Source organism: Triplophysa dalaica, chromosome 6, assembly GCF_015846415.1.
Source record: "Triplophysa dalaica isolate WHDGS20190420 chromosome 6, ASM1584641v1, whole genome shotgun sequence".
NCBI classification, from domain to species: Eukaryota; Metazoa; Chordata; class Actinopteri; order Cypriniformes; family Nemacheilidae; genus Triplophysa; species Triplophysa dalaica.
In genome coordinates this window covers 1,776,921-1,798,384 of record NC_079547.1, presented here as the reverse complement: position 1 = coordinate 1,798,384, position 21,464 = coordinate 1,776,921, and the positions used below count along the sequence as shown (strand labels likewise).

Genomic DNA, 21,464 nt, shown 5'->3' with positions numbered 1-21,464 from the left:
AGTACATCTGTGGTCTTCTTTAAACACACGCTCACGTCTGGTGTATACATCAGGGTCAAGCCTTAGGGTGGACACAATAACTGCTGACTGTTGTTAAATGACTCAGCGGGGACCGAGACGCCCCGGAGCAACCAGAAACATGACACAGGGATAGATTTAAATAAATATACTGTATACTGCAGAGGAAGAGATGAAAGAGGGATGGATATGATATTATACAACTAGAAAGAGAACCATGAGGAGATGCTGAAAAACACAGTTTATCACTTACCAACCTATCTATCCATCCATCCATCCATCAATCTATATCTATCTATCTATCTATCATCCATCCATCCATCCATGTATCATCAATCTATCATCTATCCATCCATTCTCTATCCATCCATCCATCCATCAATCCATGTATCATCAATCTATCATCTATCCATCCATCAATCCATCATCCATCTATCATCTATCCAATTAATCCATCAATCATCCATCCATCCGTCCATCCATCATCTATCCAATTCATCCATCCATCCATCATCTATCCATCATCTATCCAATTCATCCATCCATCCATCATCTATCCATCATCTATCCAATTCATCCATCAATCCATCATCCATCTATCATCTATCCAATTAATCCATCAATCATCCATCCATCCATCCATCCATCATCTATCCAATTCATCCATCCATCATCTATCCATCATCTATCCAATTCATCCATCCATCCATCCATCATCTATCCATCATCTATCCAATTCATCCATCCATCCATCATCTATCCATCATCTATCCAATTCATCCATCCACCCATCTATCCACCCATCTATATCCATATCCACCCATCCACCTATAGTATATCTATCTATATCCATCCATTCGAACATCCATCTATTCATCCATCAACCCACCTATCATCAATTTATCTATATAATAAATCTACCTATCCATCAATCTATCCATCATCTATCCAATTCATCCATCCATCTATCCATCCATCCACCCATCTATCCACCCATCTATATCATATCCACCCATCCACCTATAGTATATCTATCTATATCCATCCATTCGCCCATCCATCTATTCATCGATCAACCCACCTATCATCAATTTATCTATATAATAAATCTACCTTCACATTAAGTTCAATTAACTTAAATAAACATAGAAACAAAAATGAACATCCCAGAAAATGTCTACATTTGTTGAGTTGAAAGAAGAGGCATCTTTATAGAATGTATTATGTGTTTTCACTTTATTGTATTTTGCTGTTTGGTCTGTTTGAAATGTGTTTTATTCATTTTAAAATACATAGAGGCTTCATTACTCGAAATGACAGCCTGGAACAATGCAGATGTGCATTAAAGCTCTGACGCAGATGTGTCGTGTACGTGTGTGATGATGAGCTACCCGACTCAACTGTGCTCTTTGAAGCCAGGGAAAAGTTCATCCACAGTCTCAAAGTGTGCTTCTCTTTGAAGATCTCTCTCTCTTTCTCTCTTCATCATTACACCTGTGTTCACAAGGTAGAGTAATGGGAGCATGGAAAGGGACATGTTCTCAGCAGGAGAGCGAGAGAATCTGAGAGCCATTAGTGCTCAGCTAGGCAGCCTGTCTCAGTGTTCATTTCTGCACACGTCTTCCCCATCAGATGTCGTGACTCTAAAATTATCCACCTTTGAAAGATCTCCACCCCCTGAAGAGAAGCCAGAGACGTGAAATCTCACCTCGCCTCATTGATTTGAATCTACAACACATTCGTTGGAATAAGGCGAGTCAGAGAGGTTGACATGTGATGAACTGGCTTTCACATTCTTCCGCTGTGTTATTGAATCGAAACAGGGCCAGATGCTCTTCCATGGTCTCGGTTTATTTTGTAATTTGGCAGGTGTTCTGTGCCTCTGATGGTTTTCTGTTTCACATCTATCTCAACTTTACATATTGACTAAATAAACTATTATATTCAATAAACAAGTCAATGTTTTACACATGCCATGCCAGCAGATTATACACGTGTGCATTTATTGTAATGCCAAGAGATTTTTGTGTTTGGTTTGCTCACAGGGGATTTTAAAACGGACATGAATTTTTATAATGTCACTACACTAACAAAATGACCTGGTAGTGTTTTAAAAAACATTAAACTGCGTGGATTTGATTCTGCCTGGCAAGCCGTGCGTGTCCCAACACATGTTAAAACAACACCTGTCCCATGCAAAGAGGTACAATTTTGGCAGATTGGCATAGCCAATTCCATTAGATAATGGAAATACACCATCTGCTTCCAAATTGTCCTTTGATGGTGAAAAAGTGCATTTGGACACAAGTAAAACTTGTGATTAAATAATGAGTTGATATTAATATTCATTGTTTTTTTTATAGTCATGTTTTTTGTCTATATGCTGATTTTGATGACGCAGGGTAGTCGCTGGGGAAGGACTTTTTAGCATCCCATTAGCATCATATTTTTATGATATTATTTTCCTGGGTCCCCATTGTTATTATCTAGCCTTTTTGGGTCGATGATCAGCTAAACAACCGGCAACATTTGAGAAGTCTTGGATCATTCAAACTACATTAAAGGGGTCATATGACACGGCTGAAACGAATATTTTGTTTTGTTTTAGATGTAATGCAATGTGTATACACGATTTAAGGTTCCAAAACGCTGTATTTTTCATCTCCTCTTTGCTTCGCCTCTCTGAAACGCACATATTTTTTTCAAAGCTCATGGTTCTGAAAAGCTAGGTGTGCTCTGATTTGCCAGTTAACATGTGTGTAGTGATTGGTCGAATACTGCAAGCGTGTGATACAAAATAACGGCTCTTACCATATTTGGAACATCAGGTTCCTCTTCAATTGTACTGACAGGTACACCACCTTACTTGAGTATACATTTGGGTGGTCCTAGCCAAATCAGACCACCAACTGACGTAGATTTGTGGGGGTGTGGTTACTCGAGGTCTTTCAGGCAGGTCTGGGTGAGCATTCGCTTTTAGATAGAATACATCTTTTGTTCCCACACTTTCATTTTTGCAATTTATGTGTGCAATACATGCACGGGCAACTTATAACACACCAAAGACACAGAAAAACATGTATTTGCGCCATATCTCTCTACAGGTATTATACACATCTTCGGTCCTCTTCCCAAGAGTAGTAAGAACATCAGAGCTAAGAAATCAAATTATAAATCATCATTATATTCTTAGTGTTGTGAATTACCGTTATGGAAAGATAAGACCGTTTTTATTATTGATCCGGTTTTATTATTGTGCTTGCTCTGGTTTTTGTTCATTGTTTCCCCCCAACATTTACAAACTGCAGCTATAAGTGGCTTGGACAAGTATTCCACTTTATTTTCAACCTCTTGTTTGCATTTAGCTCTCAGTCACACACAGATCAATCTCTCTCTCTCTGTGGACACCTGCAGCTCAGCGGGTGTAAATAGAATGGCTGTATATTCAGGTAATCAAACCCCTGCAGATCGGCGGTCGGTGAGGCCGCGGGGGTCTTACTGGGACAGCGGCTGTTTAAAACAGCTACCGCCTCCCATGATGCTCCACTGCTGCTGATGATGATTAATACAAGCAGTCTGAACACACACATTCAGGTCAGTAGTGTCTGGTCAAAGGCGAGCTTTCAGTAAATCATTTTTGTTCTTAAAACTGATAGTAAAATAAAAACAGAATGCAAACAAATCAGCTCTTATCACATATTTAACATATGATGAACATATTTCCCTAGACTAAAATGTGTATGTACAAAAAGATTAAAGATCTTAAAACTCAACTTGCAGGATGCATTTCAGATCTACATGTTTAGGTATTTTTTGTTTTGCATTGGCTGTGTGTCATGTAAAGATCTGTTATGTTATGCATCGAGGCTTCTGCAGATGCTGTATTTTGCCGTAACTCTTACAACGCAGAAGATGAAAAAAACTTCTAGTAACGTTTAATTTAATAAAGCACCTGCTGCTTAGACGCTTATGCAAATTTCTAAAAAGAAAACAAACGTCTACCAGAAATCATACTCTGAAGCGATGGGATATAAAACGCTCTAGCCATACAAAGGTGAAAAAGGGAGCTTGTTGTTTTCCCAAAAACATTCATACAAATTTTTAATTAAGGCTTTTGAATCTGACAAACGAGTAGGTGATAAATCAAAAGTCAGTGGAAGGTATTGTCCATCTCAGTATTCGGATGTAAATGTGACTTCTAACACTGAGAGGATCATTTAACACTGTGACCCTTCATAAAATGATATTCTATAACCAGCAGACCTTAAACTTTCAATAACTTCAGCCATTAAAGGTTTAACACCGACACTGATGGCTTTTAAAGGCCAAGAGCACATGTTAAAGTGATGAAGCAGGGTTATAAGTAGAGGGCAGGAGAAGGATTACACAGGTATAATCCAGAGAGAATATGGTTTTAAAGTGTTCAGACCGGTCACGGTGTAATGAAACACTCATCGAGAGATCACACCTGGACTCCAGAGCGATTCAAAGCTATAAAACGTTTCCTCTCTAGCCGTCGGCCTTCATGTGATCACATTTAACCATGTTTCTGATTATTTCATCAATTCCTCGGCACAGCTGCACAAAACAGTCTTGTTATGTGCTGGCCTCATAAAATCAGACGAATGAGTCAGACGAAGCATCTGTCTGACGGAGACCACCAATACTTTCAATCCTTATGTGACGCCCAATTTGTTGATTTAAAATGCTCAAAAGTGAGCTTTCATTTCACACTTTACAGAGTAGTTCACTATAAAATGAAAGTTTCATGATAATTCAAAACATATTGAGTTTTTTCAATATAATGCACTTAAACGGGGGGCTGATAGTTTCATCGCAGCTTCTCTACAAGTCACCAGCCGATGATTAAGGTGTTGTCCAATGAAATGATTAGTCATTTTCCAAGAAAACTAAAAAATGATATACTTTTTAAACATAAATATATGGCTTGCACTGCCTAGGAGTGCCATTACTTCCGTATATTACGCAATTACGTTGGAAAGGTCACGCGTGACGTAGATTTCAAAAGATTTAAACGTCCCTGATATGCACACAAACTGACATTTTAAACAATAATCCTGCACGAAGACATATAACGTGTCATTTCTCCACACTCAAATACATTATGCTTGACCAATTCATCACGTAGCGGACTTGCGTCATGGAGGCACTCCGAGGGATTGCAAGCCACATATTTACGTTTAATTTTCTTGGAAAATGACTAATCATTTCAATAGACAACACCCTTATTCATCGGCTGGTGTCGTGTAGCGAATTTTGAAGCTGCGACGAAACTAAATTTCGGACCATAACCATCAGTTAAAGTGCATTATAATATAGAGAAGAGCACTGTCCACATAAGCCTCAAAATAATTCGACAGATGAAATAAACACATGGACGACTTGCATGAGTGAATGATTGCGAAATTTTAATTTTAAAGTGAACTACCCCTTTAATGTAAATGATCTTATAGATTATGTAGCCAACTCGAAATCCCAAATGTCTGATGTTCACACTCTCTCACTTCACGTTTTTATTGTTCACACACACACTGGAGAAGCAGCATTATCCATCCGGACACAGCGATGCATCAATGCGACAGGATTAGGATGCTGAGGTTGAGTCAGTGAGGCATGATGGGAATTCTGAAACAATAACCATCATGATGAGAATACTGAAAACAGAGCAGCTCTCCAGTGAAACACCTGCTCATCTTCCAAAAGCTTCCCAAAGGAAACCGACAACAAGGAAACTTGAGAACTTTGGAAATACTATACATTTATCAGCATAGCACTGACTCTATTTGTCTTTCGGGTTCCTCACCATTTGAAGATCCACAAGGTAGAAACACCGTATGTCCTCTACTACAACATTCACAGTTAGCTCATTGCAGTTATTCGGGTAAATTTGATGAGAAATGATCGAGTTCATATTTAGATATTTAATAATATTGACATTTGATGGCAGACTTGAGAAATATGAGCTCAGTTTGACACATCATTGACATCTCTTCTCAAAGTCTAATGGAGATATTTGTGAGATTTCTGACTCGTTTTCTCGAGAGAAATATCTGAGACGCAGATGAGATCCAAGCAAGTTTCCACTTGACCTCCATTTAACCTCTTTGATCTCTAGGAGAAATAATAAAGATCTCATCTTTTTTCATTTTTCTCTCTCATGTGTTAAAAAAAGATTTGCCATTTTGGGTTTTTCCCTGCGACAGCCTAAAGACACAATCAAATCCTCTTTATCCAGACGCTATAATCACACATTCATCAGTCATTCATTCAGACAAAATATATGACAACTTCCATCTTCCCCCGAATATAATGGAGCTCATCTGATTACATATCTGCCACAGACACCTAATGGAGCATCAAGGACCTCACAGAGTGACACGCTTCAAATTTTCTTGACTTTTGGCCGGTCAGGCGGCACTTGTGGAAGATGAATGAACTTAAAAGCCTGTCTAACAGAAGGCAGTGTTTCCCAGAAGAGCTATTACAATGAGGTCACGGTGAGCCGATTTAATACACGGGTGCTTCTGGAATAAATGAGCGCAGGAACACCGTATGACTGCTTGTTAAAATTACATGTGAAACTGGAACATACTGAAATTGTGAAAAAATAAGAGTTGTGACAGGATTATAAAAGCAGGGTGAACGTCATTTCTTTTTTAGAATATTGATGTGTTGGGTTTAGAGGATGCTTTGGCTTAAAAATATGATTGTGATTTACTTGCTTCTTATTTCATTCAAAACATGTGATTTATTTTTTCCATGAAGAAAAGATGATACAATTACAATGAAAAAACTTTTAAGCGCCATACAGTAAATGAATCATTCTTGTTAGCAATAATTAACTTGTTCTTGTTTATTAAACAACCTCACTAAATGACTCAATGACCCGCTCGATTCAATGAGTCGATGATTCAGTCGCAGTGATTCTTTATTCATGAGCTCACTGGATGGGAAGCTTTATCAGTGTTTATATTCTATTTCTTTATCATTCTAAATATTCAATCCAAACAATATTCAACATTTCTAGGATATTAAATTAATGGGAAACTTTGACTCAAGTCTCACCTGTGTCTCAGATATTTTAGAAATCTGACAGATGTCTGTCATTAGAGTTTCAGAAGAGATGTCAACAATCCGTGATGAGGAATCATTTCAGATATGATGTCACTTCCCCACAAAACAGTTTTGTGGGACTAATGGTATAAAGAAGTCTTTATAAAGATATTTAATTCTGCACAACCTTAACAATCTAGACATCAGACACAACACTACCTGATGTCATGAGATTATTCTAATCTATTTTAAATTGTTATACTAAAGTTAACGAAAGTTATACTTTCGGTTTTGTTGTTGTTGTTGTTATTGCGTTGTTCACCATGTTTTAATTTCATCATTTTACTGTGCGGTGTCCTTTAGTGTCCTATAAGGCACCTTTAAAATAAAAATTATTTTTATTATTTTTAGAATCAGGATCAGGTTGCAAATTGCTGTCATGAGATGTCTTTTCTTAAAAAGAATTGTGCTGACTATGGGGATGAATCTCATGTCAAATGTATTTTTTTAATATGGAAATATGTACGAAACATTTTGTACTACAAGTTTTAGCCAAAAACATAACCAGTTTATTTTTGTCATAATTTACTCATTTCCATGCCCAAACCTCGAGATTTATTTCTTCATAACTTCAAAGCTTCTAAACAAGCACATTTATCCCAACAGTGCTGAATTATGTGGATTTATAGCATAATACAGTTTCTCATTTGTCCTGACACATTTCTGGGGCCCGTTCTCCATATGTCGCTTACTACATCCAAGATCTAATGAAATTTCCCAGATGACCTAATCCCGCTAAATGGATAATTTGGTTCTTTGAACGCACCTGTTGTTGATGATTAGTATATCTGGATTAAATTGTCTGGGATCATTGCACGCTCACACACTGTTTGGAAAGGCAGCATATACCGATAGCAGAACCCGTGATAAGCAGCGCTGCTATTGGCTGGTTGTTACATCCATATTTTTTACCGCTGCTTGAAGATTATAACAAATTTTTAAATCCTTTTTATGTCAGGAACCCTTTAAACAATGTACAGACAGATTACTTTCAGAGATATGTATTACGTTTTAAAGCAGTTGTAAACTGAAGTTGTATAACTTGAACTGATAAATTCTCTTTTATAGTGGTTAATTGCACTGAGATGGTGTTTTCTCCACACAAATAAAGTGTTTTATATCCATTAGTGTGCGCTGTTTAGGACACTGAGGAAAGTGTCTGGAGGACTGTCCATTTCAAAAACATTTCATTGGATGAACTCAGTTGCAGGAGTCGACATCGTCTGAAAAGCTTTTACATCTGCTGAGTCTGTAAAGAAGGACACTAGAAGGACACACAGCGAGAATTATGGCGGAGTACAAACAAATGCGAACAAGTAAAGTGTGGGAAAGCACCACCAAATTGAAAACAAAAAAAGAGGTTGTGTGCAATGCATGCAAGGGGGAACTTGCCTTTCACATCAGCACAACCTGCATGCTGGAGCATTTAAAAAGGAAACATCCTGGAGCAGGAGAGAGGTGACTGTTCTCCATCTAGAGCTAACTAACTAACTTGGCGGTAAATCTTTTTATGAGAGAATGCAGTAATAATAGTAATGATAATAATAACAATAATCATATAATTACATCAATGTTATTATTTGTTTTTTGCAAAGTATAAAGCTTTGATCGAGTTTAGTCAAGCCTGTTTTGATTATTATAACACTATTTGGTATTACATGAGAGGAAAATGATTATAAGAGAGGGACGTTAAGTGATAGGAGTCTTTATTTTTAAAATATTTTCTTCTGTTACTTGCTCTTTTTCATTAACTCTTTCACCGACATTGATGATTTATCTCGTCGGAAAAAACGGTTCCCCGCCAAAGACGTTACTACAGCAATCAGTGTTTATACTGTTGTACAGCAGCTGGCGCTGTTACACACCTTTGGGAAGAATCCCAGAACCTAGAACGTATATTTCTTATCGGTTTTTAATGATTGTTCTGAGTGTAATCTGGGCGGGATCTTTGACAAAAAACTTTATCTCAAAATTATCTTTTAATCAAAGTGATGCATTTTTGAAGAAACCTACCCACATCTAAGGAGTGATAAAAATGAACAAATCAAGATTGAAGAATACGGTTTCCTTTGTTTAAAAGCAGAGACTCTCTTCTTTCATTGGACATATTGTTTGTCTATATATTCTTTACAGAAAATTTACTGTGAGCCATTAAAGTTTGGTTAAAATGTTAAAAAACGCTGACGTAGGCTGGCAACTTTTAAAAAAAAAAGGCTAGCAGGGAAAGAGTTAAACTGAACTGTTGACATAGAAATGCTGCTTAATGCTTCTGTCAAGAGATTTGTTAACATTTGTCTGTAATATACCCTATTTATTTATTTATTTTTATTTGTATTTAAAAGTTTGTAGAGACTATTTGTGTATTTGTGATTCGAGTTGGACAGAATCAGCAAACTTAAAGAGAGTAACTAACCAATTGGTTCCAGTTCATTAAAACAAATTTCAAAAGCTGAATTGATTTTATTCATTACGTAAATTATGTATAACTCAATGTTTTAACTAGTTGCAAAAGCTGAATAATCATTGAAGCGCACCGATTAGTCATTGGAAAATAAACAATTAGTCGATTAATCTGTCTAATAATCGGTAGATTAATCGACTATCAAAATAATCGTTTGTTGCAGCCCTAATGTGGATTGTATGTTTCCTCAGAGCTCCATCCAAACAATTTCTGGTATAAAACTGACCTGTAGATTGACCCTGCGCACACGGGAATGCACTGATCACTGGGGTCAAAGAGAAACAGAGATTGCGTTTCCTATAGCCTACATCTTTCTTTTTATGTCTCCACCCCCTCAGCATCTTCCAAAAGATGAAGTCAAACATACAGTTAGGACCCCTGTGAGATAGGAGATAAAAATGATGTAAAAGTGATTCCGCAGTGACCTTACGAACAGTACAGCTTAAACCTTACAAAACACGTCGACCTCAAAGTTTAAAGGGCAGGCGAGCTTTATCCGTCCTTGAAAAGATTGAGATTTTGAGGTTACCTTTGACTGCCGAAACCTCCTATTGAAGCTTACAAGAGATAGTTTTTATTTTTAGCTCATGTTTTTCAGTTTACGTAAACACGAAACACTTCCTTGAGCATCATATTCCTTCAAATCCTACAGAGGTGTAATATTGAAGACCCTACACACGCCCGATCGAAGAGATTGAAGTCGCTCTCAAACCACCTTTAATGGAATTTATGAGCACATTTGCAAAACTGAAGCAATATGCCGATTCGTCGGATTACACAAAGCTTCTCATAAAGCCTTAATCTGTCTGGAAATTTAATAATGTCAACACCGCGCACAGAGAATTTGCTCATGATTACAAGCTGCTGGTTGTGTCGTTTGAATTTCTAGCGAGTGCATCCTCCTCACATCACATCCATTTGCATTTTGATTTCCATGCCAACAGATCAGCTCTCCTGATGAAAGCAAAATAATTCACCTGGATCCAAAAACAGAGCGAGAGAGAGAGATAGTCTATTAGGAGGAACTGAAAATGGACTGAATATCGACATGCACCGCACCTTCCAGACATTCTGTGACACAATGTGTCTAATGACAATGTAGCATAAAATTTTAAAAGCTTTGGTATGAATTTGGTTGCTTTCGGCATAATAATCCTACAAGGTTTTACCAATCAAGGACAGACACAACATTTTGTTGAAATACTATTAAGCAGGTGAAGAAAGCAATTTGTCTAACTTTAGCAGATGCTTTAATCCAAAATGACTTGCACTTTATGAAAGGACAGTCTCTCTGGAGTAACGCGAGGTTAAATCATTAATGCCCACATTTTTCCAACCGACATGTCGTGTTAGATTACCTGAGCAATTTTTCATACTGTTTGAACACACTGTGCAGTTCTGCAAACTTTTTTAATAGTGATTTCAAATACAGCAACTTCTGTGACAGCCATAGATGAAGATAATAAGAGGTTTCGACGGGTGTTTTTCTGTGGAAACACCCAGGAATGAGTGCCATCACATTAACAAATATAACCCCTCATGACGCACTGTCAAGTTGTCTTTTTAAATCTATTCTACATAGTCACTCAAAAATATTTACAGATGGGAAAGAGATTTTTACAGCTTCCTAAACTTTCAATATGTTTTTTTACCCCACAGTTTTATCGGACACACATGCCTGGCTCGAAGTTAACCTTTTGGTTAAAATATTTTTGGTTTAAACAATTTATTTTTTATTTAATTTATATAAATATTTTATTGTATATTAACTGTATTAGATTAAATTAAAACTACTCTACAGTTATTGATTCTATGCAGAGGTCTACCGGAAGTAAGGTTCGGACCTCATAACATTTATTAATACCTCGTCTGTGTTGGGTAAGTTACTCGGAAAAAGTAATTAATTACTAGTAACTAATTACATATTCAATAGTGTAATTAGATGACTGTGCAAATGACTCTCTCCAGAAAGTATTTAATTACTTCTTTACTAGTTACTTTCTGTATCCTACATCAACCTTGATTAGAATTGATTCAAGGATAGAAACGGCTTATTTTTTTAATTTAAATAAATAACTACATAAATTATTCTTATTAACTTACCAAAGTATACAAATGTGAGAAGGATACATTAAAGTATACATTTAAAGTATGATCTAACTAGGTTCAGAAGTAACTGTAATTACATTACAGAAAAACAAGAGTAATCCCTTACTTTACTTTTTCAAGGAAAAAGTGATTAAAGTACAGTAACTAAAGGCATCATTCAACCAAAAAAATGAATAAATGTTTCTCATATTCAACTTTCAGAACAGTATGAGCACACAACTAAATCGCAAACAAAAATCACACGTCCAGTATCTGTACTTTTTCATTATTTTACTTTCACCAATTTGGACATGTTTCACGCTCTGGAACATTTTACAAAGTTGTGCCCCTGCTCGAAGTCCACGAAAAAGTAACAAATAACCTAACCGTGTTGCTTTCGGCCATCAAAGTGGTCTTGAAGATTTTCTGCAGCTACATTTGGCCAAAAACTTTGCAAACTCGCACCAATGGATCTAGTGATGTGTGAAAAAACACTGAACTTCAGACGGACCCAGAGCTCAACTCCAAACTGCAGGAGAGTCTAGAAAACACAGCAGTACTTATCACAGATTCTAACAAACCCCCGGACGATAGCTCCTCCTCTTTTGAAGTCACTGTGCTTCTCATCTTCTGGTTACAAAGGATGGGGTGACAAAGAGAGGTCTCAGTGTGGTCCTCACCCTCGTGTCCTCAACTTCAAGTAGTTTTACTGTAAACAACACTACTACTATCTCTAAGTCTTCAGTGACAGACTTGGTTACATCATCTTCTGTACTCCATCCATCCATACACGCATGCTTTCACATCAACAAAAGTGCACGGATGCAATCACGCAAGCTTTCACACCAGCTGCCAATCGTTGACCTTGTTTTACACGCTTCTGGTGACTCCTGAACCGCTTTCCATCAATTAAACAGGAGCCTTGACATTTTTCACCAGCTGTTACCGGGACAGAGGACACACAACATCCACACCAAACAACATCCAAACCAAATGTATTTTTCAGCTATCCAAAAACAATGTGATTGACATTTTGAGGTGCTTAATGTAAAATGGTTTGTTAGTTGATATCTTTGGGTAAAAGCATCTGCCAAATGCACAGCATGCATAAACGACAAAACGTCTAATTGGTTAGGAACGCAAGATTTTCTGCATATAAAGGAATAAATTCATATTAAATAATGATTTAATGCCGGTTTAAACACAAAGCTTGTGACTAATTCAATTTTAAAAGTTTGCAAATGACGCCTGTGACTTAACTTGTAGCACTATTCAAGTATTTGTATGGCGCATCCATTCTTTGGCTCATCGGTCAACCCATGGTCATCCGCTATAACACCACGAAATCAAATGGATTTAACAAATCCTCCCTGTGAAGGAAACTTAACTCATGTGACCCAAGTTTGCCCTATTGTGTCTGCGACAACTGAAGAGTTTTAACTTCGCTTGCACTCGCCGAGACAGGACCGCCACCGAATCTGCCGTTCGGTTGCCTAAGCAACAGCTTCAAATGAGATTCTATTATTAATGCCTCCGGAAGAAAGTCTCGCACACTATTTATCGATTAGTCAAGCCGGGCCTCTGCCATCAAAATGTCAGCTAGCGTTTTTCTGTCTAGTCAAAACCAGGTGGACTTTACAGTCTATACAGAAAATCAAAAACTGAAGTTAGAGATTGTTTATTCAGGATTGGTGCTTTTTCTGAGCGTTACGATGGACAGAAATGGAATGGATTATAAAGGATTAGAGAGGGAAAGAATGAGAAAAAGACTGAAAGATGATTTGCTCTGTATACGGTATGTGAGAAGAATATTAAATTATCTTTGTTCCAAAACCTTGTGAGCTGTCTTCAGTGTACAGACAACATTTTAAAGAGATAGAACTCAGTCATCACTTATTCATCCCCACGTTATTTCAAACCTACATGATTTTCTTTCATCTAAGGAATACAAAAGAAGATATTCTGAAGAATGTTTATAACAAAACAACACTGAATCCCATTGATTTATGTACACAAAACCAGACATTTCTCAAAATTTCTTCTTTTGTGTTTTAGAGATTCCTAAAAAAGGCTTTTGTATTCCTCACGATACAGATTTTCCGGACATACATAAAAACATATTTATATAATAATAAATAACAACAGAAATAATTTTTTGGGAAAAGGTGTTCTTTAACACACAAGCTTTCCAGTGTTTTCTTCCCTCTTCCATTAAATTGCTTTCTTCTTTCGATATTTCAATCTCTCCATCTCTCCGACATGCTTTTCTTTTTTTCCTTTCGCTGTCATTTTCTACACTCTCTCAGAACATCTGAGCCCCTGTTTGGCTGTAATGGAACATTTACCCTAAAAGCTCAGCTGAAAGAGTCATATCTCCTCTGTGTGTCATACCGTGGCCGCTTAAACCCCGACACCCCCTCCTCTCTCCGTCTTACCTCCATGACCTGTAATAAGACTTTCGTTCTGTGTGAGTGAACATTTCATCTCGGAGAAAATCAGTCTTTGAATGAGCGAGACGTTGCTGGCCCATCGCAGCAGGTGAGCTCTCTGTCGGCAGTTGAATTTCTGCGTTACTCGGCGGATGATGAATCTCGCTCATGAATACTGCGAATCTCATGCATGTCTGTAATAGGATCAGATGAAATCGCTGAGTTAATAGGCTCTGTTGTTTAGCATATTTGTGTTTTTAATATATCATTTTTTTTTTAAGAAATTTTGGGATGGTGTGATATTGCTATTGGCAGAGTAAATAGCTCAGATGTTCTCTGTTCAGATTTCTTGTAAATGTAAGATAGAGACCATCTCATTTAACCCACAGCGTTTATCCCAAATATAACTCAAGTGGGTTGGAAGTTGTGCGTATGAGGGATATGCAAAAAGATAAATTAATAATCATAAATCATGAATTTGAAAGATACAATATCTAATTGGCAATATTCAAAATAACAGGTTCCCTGAATAGAATCAACTTACTAAAACTATTGATTCTTTAAGTGCACATCAAAATTGAAAGAAGGTATGATCGTATGATCAAAAAAGTATGATTGTCGCTTTCCTTCCGAAACCTTGGATAGACAAAATTGCAGTTTATCAGAAAATGGGAAAAACACCATACTTTTTAAGAGATTAAATATTAGGGTGTAACGATTTGATATGATACACGATACTTAGTTTACGATTACGATTGAATCACGATATTTGAAACAAAATTAAAAATAAGAAACTGACGAGTTAATGTTTCCCAAAACATTAACAATTTACAAATAACAACATTCAAGGTTTATCCACCTTTATGTAAACTGAAAAACACTAAATAGATCTGTCACAGGAAAATATAAAATAATTTTAACATAAAATTATAAAATATAGTTATATATTTACGATGCATATCTTAATGTTTTTGTACTGCGATATGCAATACTTTGCCATATAGTTACACCCCTATTACATACCGTGTTGACAAGCACTTTTGAATACTTTTCAGTGGTAAGATATTTGCAAAACCCAGTGACTAATAATAAGGATTTATACAGTAGCAAAAAATTTAAAACTCCAAATATGAAGATACGAGGTATCAGAAGGATAGAATGCGAAGGTAAAGAAAGTTTTCTAAAATAAAAACCAAAATAGATTACGTTAATACACTTCAAAAGAAAAATACTTTGTTTTTCTTCCACCACTGTTCATCTCACATCTGTCGTAAACATCTGTCCCCGAGAAACGGGTAAAATTATGACACTCGCTTCGAGCACGATTGAATTATTCAGCGTGTCTTAACGTAGGTGAAGTCTATTTTTCGTGCACCAACGTGCAACTAACAACTGCTTTCTAGCCACATTTAGTCTGCAGGTCTGTTTTTTTTTATTTCATTTTGCCCAAACCGCGGCTGTTTTGCATGTATATCCCATTAGATTCATCGCACCTGTGCTTCAGGTGGACACCGTCTGCCGCACGTCTCATGAAAATTTCATGCGCAACCGTTGAAAAGAGACTGCTCGATGAAACACGTTACCATGGTGAGACTGTCAATGTGGATAACCGCCACGTCATCTTTCAGACTTTAATTGGGTACCCCAAGTGTTTTCTCTCTTTCTTTTTACCCCCAGCCCCCTCCTCATTCGCGCGGATAGCGCGCCAGCTTTTCCCGTCGAATGACTCAACCTCTGCGCTTATTGAATCACCCCGGCAATAAACTCACGGCACACTAACAATGCCTGCTCGCATTTCTGTGCTGTCACCAAATCGACAAATCATTTCTAACAAGGGGGAGACTTTTTTCTACGGTGGACAAAACCACCACCTCCGAGTCACGGATGACTTCAAACGCAGTTGAATGAAAAGGGTGGAGAATGCAGTGGCAGTAGATGGCATCTCTGGGTTTTTAATGAGATTTTCACCTGATGCCAATCTGTGACTGTCTGTGAAGGTTCCCAGATTGAAGTTTGGAAGAGAAAAATGGACGTTTGGTGACAGTGGCACCCACCCCTAATCCCCCGAAGCACTGAAGCAATCTGAGGCCTAATCTACAGAGGACGATTGGACTGAGACGGGCTGATTAAGAAGCCGTCTGACGGTCACTTCTATTCTTCTCTTTAACACCATCTTAAACTCTTTTCTTGCCTTGTTTCTCTCGCCTTTTCTCTTACAATCAACTGTGGTTAAGAAGCTTTATCCTCACGATTTTAGGAAAAATCTAATTTCTTGATGAAGTGCTATTTTCGAATAAGTTAACACATTGAGAATTTCAAATCTTAATGGTTCTTGCATGACTCGTAACAAAGCATCATATGAAATCTAGTCACAAAACATATGACATTAGCAAACATTTTCAACAGTGAAATTCAGATTTTCATTCACGTACAGTATGTCGGGTTTTTTGCTGCACAGGAGAATCATTGAATTTAGAGTACGGGTGTCACAATATACCCGTATTGAAAATAACTGATACTATAAACCACAATTATCGAAATTGTGTAAATTCAACAAATAACAAATGGCAAATGATAAACTATCCAGCACCCGTTAAAAATTTCACATTTTATAACAGAGTTAACAGATGCATTTTGGAACAAATTAATATTTTTTTTATTAATAATCAGTAATCTAAAATACACACTCAGTTTTAATAATCAAGATTCAAGAATCCAGATTTAATCTCAAATCAAAATGATTCTTCCAAGCGTTTACTTGCTATATGACATCATGTACACAACTCACCAGTCATTACACAGGAACATCTGTGATCTCGGCGTTTATCACCTCTGACAGTGTGTCATATTTATCAGCCACCTGTAGCTGAGCACAGTGTGTGGACACACAGAGACACGCACATGTGAAGGATGTGGGCGATTCTTCTTCGGTTTCCATCTGTTCTGCACGTGTCATTATAACAAATCGTCTCGTACGCATTTCTCTTTATGTTATGATTTATTCTGTAATTTCAAATGAGCTCAGTTTTGCTCAGCAGTGTTGGTACATGACAGAAAATAAAATATGAAGTCCCTCCAGTGTAATAAAAAGCCATCAGGCATTCGACAGTTTCACAGTCCCTGAAAAAACAACAGCAGCGTAGACAGATGTGATGGTGCGAGACGCTATTAAAACATCATCTCTGTTTTAGGTCATCTTTTCTTCAGTTTAATTTTAGTGTGAATTTGGTTTTATTTTTATATCTTTAGTTTTCATGTTTATTTTTCTTATTTCAATAAGATTGATTCAATTTTGTTTTAATTCATACGTTTCGATTCATTTTTATTTCATTTTCGATTTTTTTTATTTTCAAAGAAATATACGTTTTAACAAAATAGATTGAGTTTGAACTATAATTCTGTTTCAGATTCTCAAAGGCGGCCATGTGTTTGTTTTCATCCGTGTGACATCACAAATGTGGGCGTGGCCATGTCACAAAAAGCTGAATATGAAGTTGGTGATTAAAATAAAGAAAACGCTTGTAGAATTGTTGCAAATATTTGTTTTCTATCACTCATACTGTATGTTGGAGATGTGTTCATTCCTCCTTGGTTACGTGTCTAGTTGTAATGGTTTCCACAAAATAATGAGTGTGTGTTTACAGGGTGCTGATACGACACCGATAATCATCATTGATTTTTACAGGCAGCCATATGTCCACCTAATAAATGATTTATAGTGCGATTTTTACTGCTTCCTCCTAACCGACAATCTGTGTCTCACAAACACACACACACGGCTGTACTAACACATCTCTCTAATGGGATATTGACTAGACGTGAATTTCAGGACACGCTTGGGAACAAAGTATACTCGGTTATTACAGGCAACCCAAAGCCTGCCGCTGAATTCTTGTTATGATCGATATCACATTAATCGCCCTTCTCACCGCTCAAAACCCATGACCCCCTTATCGGATGACACCAGCGCAGGGTAACGGAGTGCTCAACCCTGCTCCAGAAACAAGGTTGCATCCCTCAAAGCAGCCTAGACTTCAGTCATCGTCTGGCAACGGCACCTGATGTGCCTCCACTCCTTCTAAACAACCCGGCGGGCAGAGAGGCGGCCTTGCTTTGTCCAACCACTGAGGATTGATGGCTCAGAAATCTTCATGAATAATTTACTCCAATTCCCAGCTGACTATTTATGGAAAAAACCTTGACTCAATGATAAGATGTATGATCTGGGACCACGCGGCGACGTCAGGAGGGTTCGGTTTCGCGGCTGAACAATAGCGCAGATCAGAAATCAAGAAAGTGCGGTGAACGCACTCGCGTTTATCTGTCATTCACATCACCTTGACAGCTGTTTTTGTTTTTTTAAGATCTACTCTTACCTGTTCCTATTTCACTCTGATTGTTGTTGGTGAAGTTGTTCAACTATGTCTACCTCCGAGTTCAAACAAAAATTATTCTACTGTTTTAACACATTTCAAGACTACTTGAATGTTTTTTAGGAGTTATTTGGATATTGGAAAAATGCTTCAAATGTTTAACAACTGTTTTTCTGTTTTTCTTTAGACAAAAGAGCTTTATGCAAATTTCAAAGCGCTGTGGTACAATATGTAAATAATGATCATTTGACCAACCTTCAAGAATTCATTGGAATTTGTTTCATGGGGTGGCTATTTGATATAAATTCATACAATGTAAATCGTGCAAAAACATACGATTATTAGACAAAACTATATTGAAGCCCCTCCCCTTACCCCACCCCTAAATGGCTAAAGCAAACCGCTCAAGAATGTAAGAATAAGATTGTATGAATTTATACGATAAGCCAGCTCGTAAAAAAGTTACAAATTAAAACTGTTACAAACATGAAGACTTCATATGAACTTCTGTGTCACCGTATACTTTAAAACTTGCTCAAAGAATGATTCAACCTTTGAACAGTCAAGAATTTCCAGTTTTTCCAAATAGCAAATGTAATGACAGAATCACACAGCATGCATTGTAAAGAACGAGTGCATCCATAAAGTGCTAAACAAAGTTTAAAATAAATTCTGGGTCTATCTATAAATTGAATAAATAATAAACTGAGTGCAACCAGGATCCAAGTCCTTTAAAATAAATGGAGGCATGAAAACTTAATAATGTTATCATATTTTGCAGCACAAGTTTTGAAAGAGAGTTGAATATACGTATATATTACATTATCTGAAACCACGTATCTGAAAGAATGTACAACTAAAGTGCAAAAATGTATTAAATTCTGATTATGCATTCAGTTGTATGTAAAAAAACAAACAATTAAATTTGTACTCCTCCTAAATGATTGTCTTTTTTCTGTGGAACACAAGAAGAGAAATGTTCAAAGTCTGTGTTTAAACCGAGTGTCTGTGTGTATGTGACTATCTATAGTGAGTTAAAGGGAACCACAGGTCACTTTTTCCATCCATTATTCTCCTACGACCTCTGACCCCTGTGACCCCTCTGGGAGGCTGATAATCATGCCAGCGATAACAGCAACAAGCTGAAACAGAAGAAACCAACTGACCTAACACATTTAACAGAGAAAATAAGAGAGGAAAGAAGGGATTATCAATAAGCAATCCATTAATATAAAGGTGTGTGTTATCTTTAATGGCAGCAGACTGTTTGAGTTTCCCTTTATAACCAGCAGAAAACAGACATCCATTAGTTTTCCCTGCAGAGGATTTGAATGGAATCACATCTCCATGTGCAAACCTGTTTGACTATTTATAAAAAGGTATTTCTGTTCTCCCCTTCTAGAGTTTCTGTGAAATATTTCAAGCATGCAAATACAATTATTTTTAATCCAGAAAGACCATTGAAGGTAAATAATGATGTTTAACGGTCACATGAGTCATTTCTGCACTAGTAACGTCACCGAATGGAATCGTAAGGAGAACGACTGTTTAAACAGGTTTCCTATTCGTTTACTATTGACCATCGAAACAGAAAGTCCCACCCTAAACTCAAGCCATTGATCGAACCAGTGAGGCTGTGTTGTGATGGCTGGGACGTCCCGGCACAAAGAGTGATGTTTTGGGGTGGAATCAAGCCAGACTTCGCCTGGAAATGACAGCGAATTATTTCAGAACTCTTCAAAAAGGAACACTCACTTGAAGACAGGCACAAGACTAGATGAAAGTGGCTGAAAACTGATGTCAGAACAGCCCAAACGATTAGCTGTAGTGTCGTATGTAATCCTAAAGCTTGCTATAGAGTCAAAACTGTATTAATGCTCTCGATCCAGCAGGCTAATGCAAACATCGTCTCAAAGCAATGATCTCTCCTGTAAAGCTCATTCACAATCACAAACAAACCTGAGACATCTCTAAAACCACTTCTTAGAAAAGTCTAAACAAATATTTTACCTGCCGATTCGAATACAGCGGTGACACAAACAGCATTTGCAAAGCAAAGCAATTAAACAGTTCATTAGTAACCTTTATTCAGCTTAACTGCGATAATAGAACGATCAGTACTGGTCGTTGATTCTGATTGGTTGAGCCGAGTTCTAAGCCGCCGATAATAAAATGTTGACAGCCAATCAAAATTCATTTGAATGTAAATGGCTCATGCGTTAAATTGGGAAAACAATAAACGTAAATGTAACGTTATATACATAACCATTGGTGTGGATGCTATTAAATACAAAAGGCTGTAATAAGAAGAAAGAGATAAATGCAATATAATGTAGGGTCGGGTATATTTTGAATTTATTCAATTCTAATTCTGATTATGCTTATCGATTCTGATTATTATGGAATCCCAGTTTCCATTCCATTCAAACCATTAACATGTTGTCATATATGGTAATTTAGGCTTCTTATTGACTGGTTTGCCAAATACATACATATACTGTATATATATCAAAGTTAAACTGTCGTTACTATAATAATACTATGGTAAATTTGTGGTTACTAATAGTTAAACAACGATTTCTATAGAAAAATATGGTTAATTTAAGGACTTTTATTGAGATGTCAGTCAGCAGACTAACAGAATTGTGAAAATGTGCACACAGGAACTGATAAGAGGAATTACAATTTGAATTCAATTTCCAAACTTAAAGTAATGATACTAGTAGTCATGGAAATTTACACAAAAATGATTCATGTGTGTGTGTTTGTGTGGGTGCGTGCAAGAAATAAAGGTGGTTGAGAGTAAAGATCAAAGCACATTTAGAGATGGTAGGAGGCAGTGGTCCTCTGGTTATGACCTATCAAAATGATTTCTACTCAAGTCTAAGTGCTATTCACTTCTCATTTATAGCAGATGAACTCTGTGGCTCTCTAACAGCACTGCAGGAATGAGCTTCAGGT

At 37.0% G+C, this 21,464-nt stretch overlaps 1 protein-coding gene across 3 annotated transcripts in view; it reads right to left on the bottom strand.

Annotated features, from left to right (window-relative positions):
- The window catches only part of tmeff2b (transmembrane protein with EGF-like and two follistatin-like domains 2b), a 123,901-nt gene that overhangs the window by 83,497 nt on the left and 18,940 nt on the right, over nt 1-21,464 (bottom strand). For all 3 annotated transcript variants that reach the window (XM_056750738.1, XM_056750739.1, XM_056750740.1), the window contains one exon: nt 14,137-14,324. In XM_056750738.1, coding sequence (XP_056606716.1) covers nt 14,137-14,185 — 49 coding nt within the window. In that variant the 5' untranslated portion in view covers nt 14,186-14,324. The remainder of the gene's footprint in view (nt 1-14,136; nt 14,325-21,464) is intronic.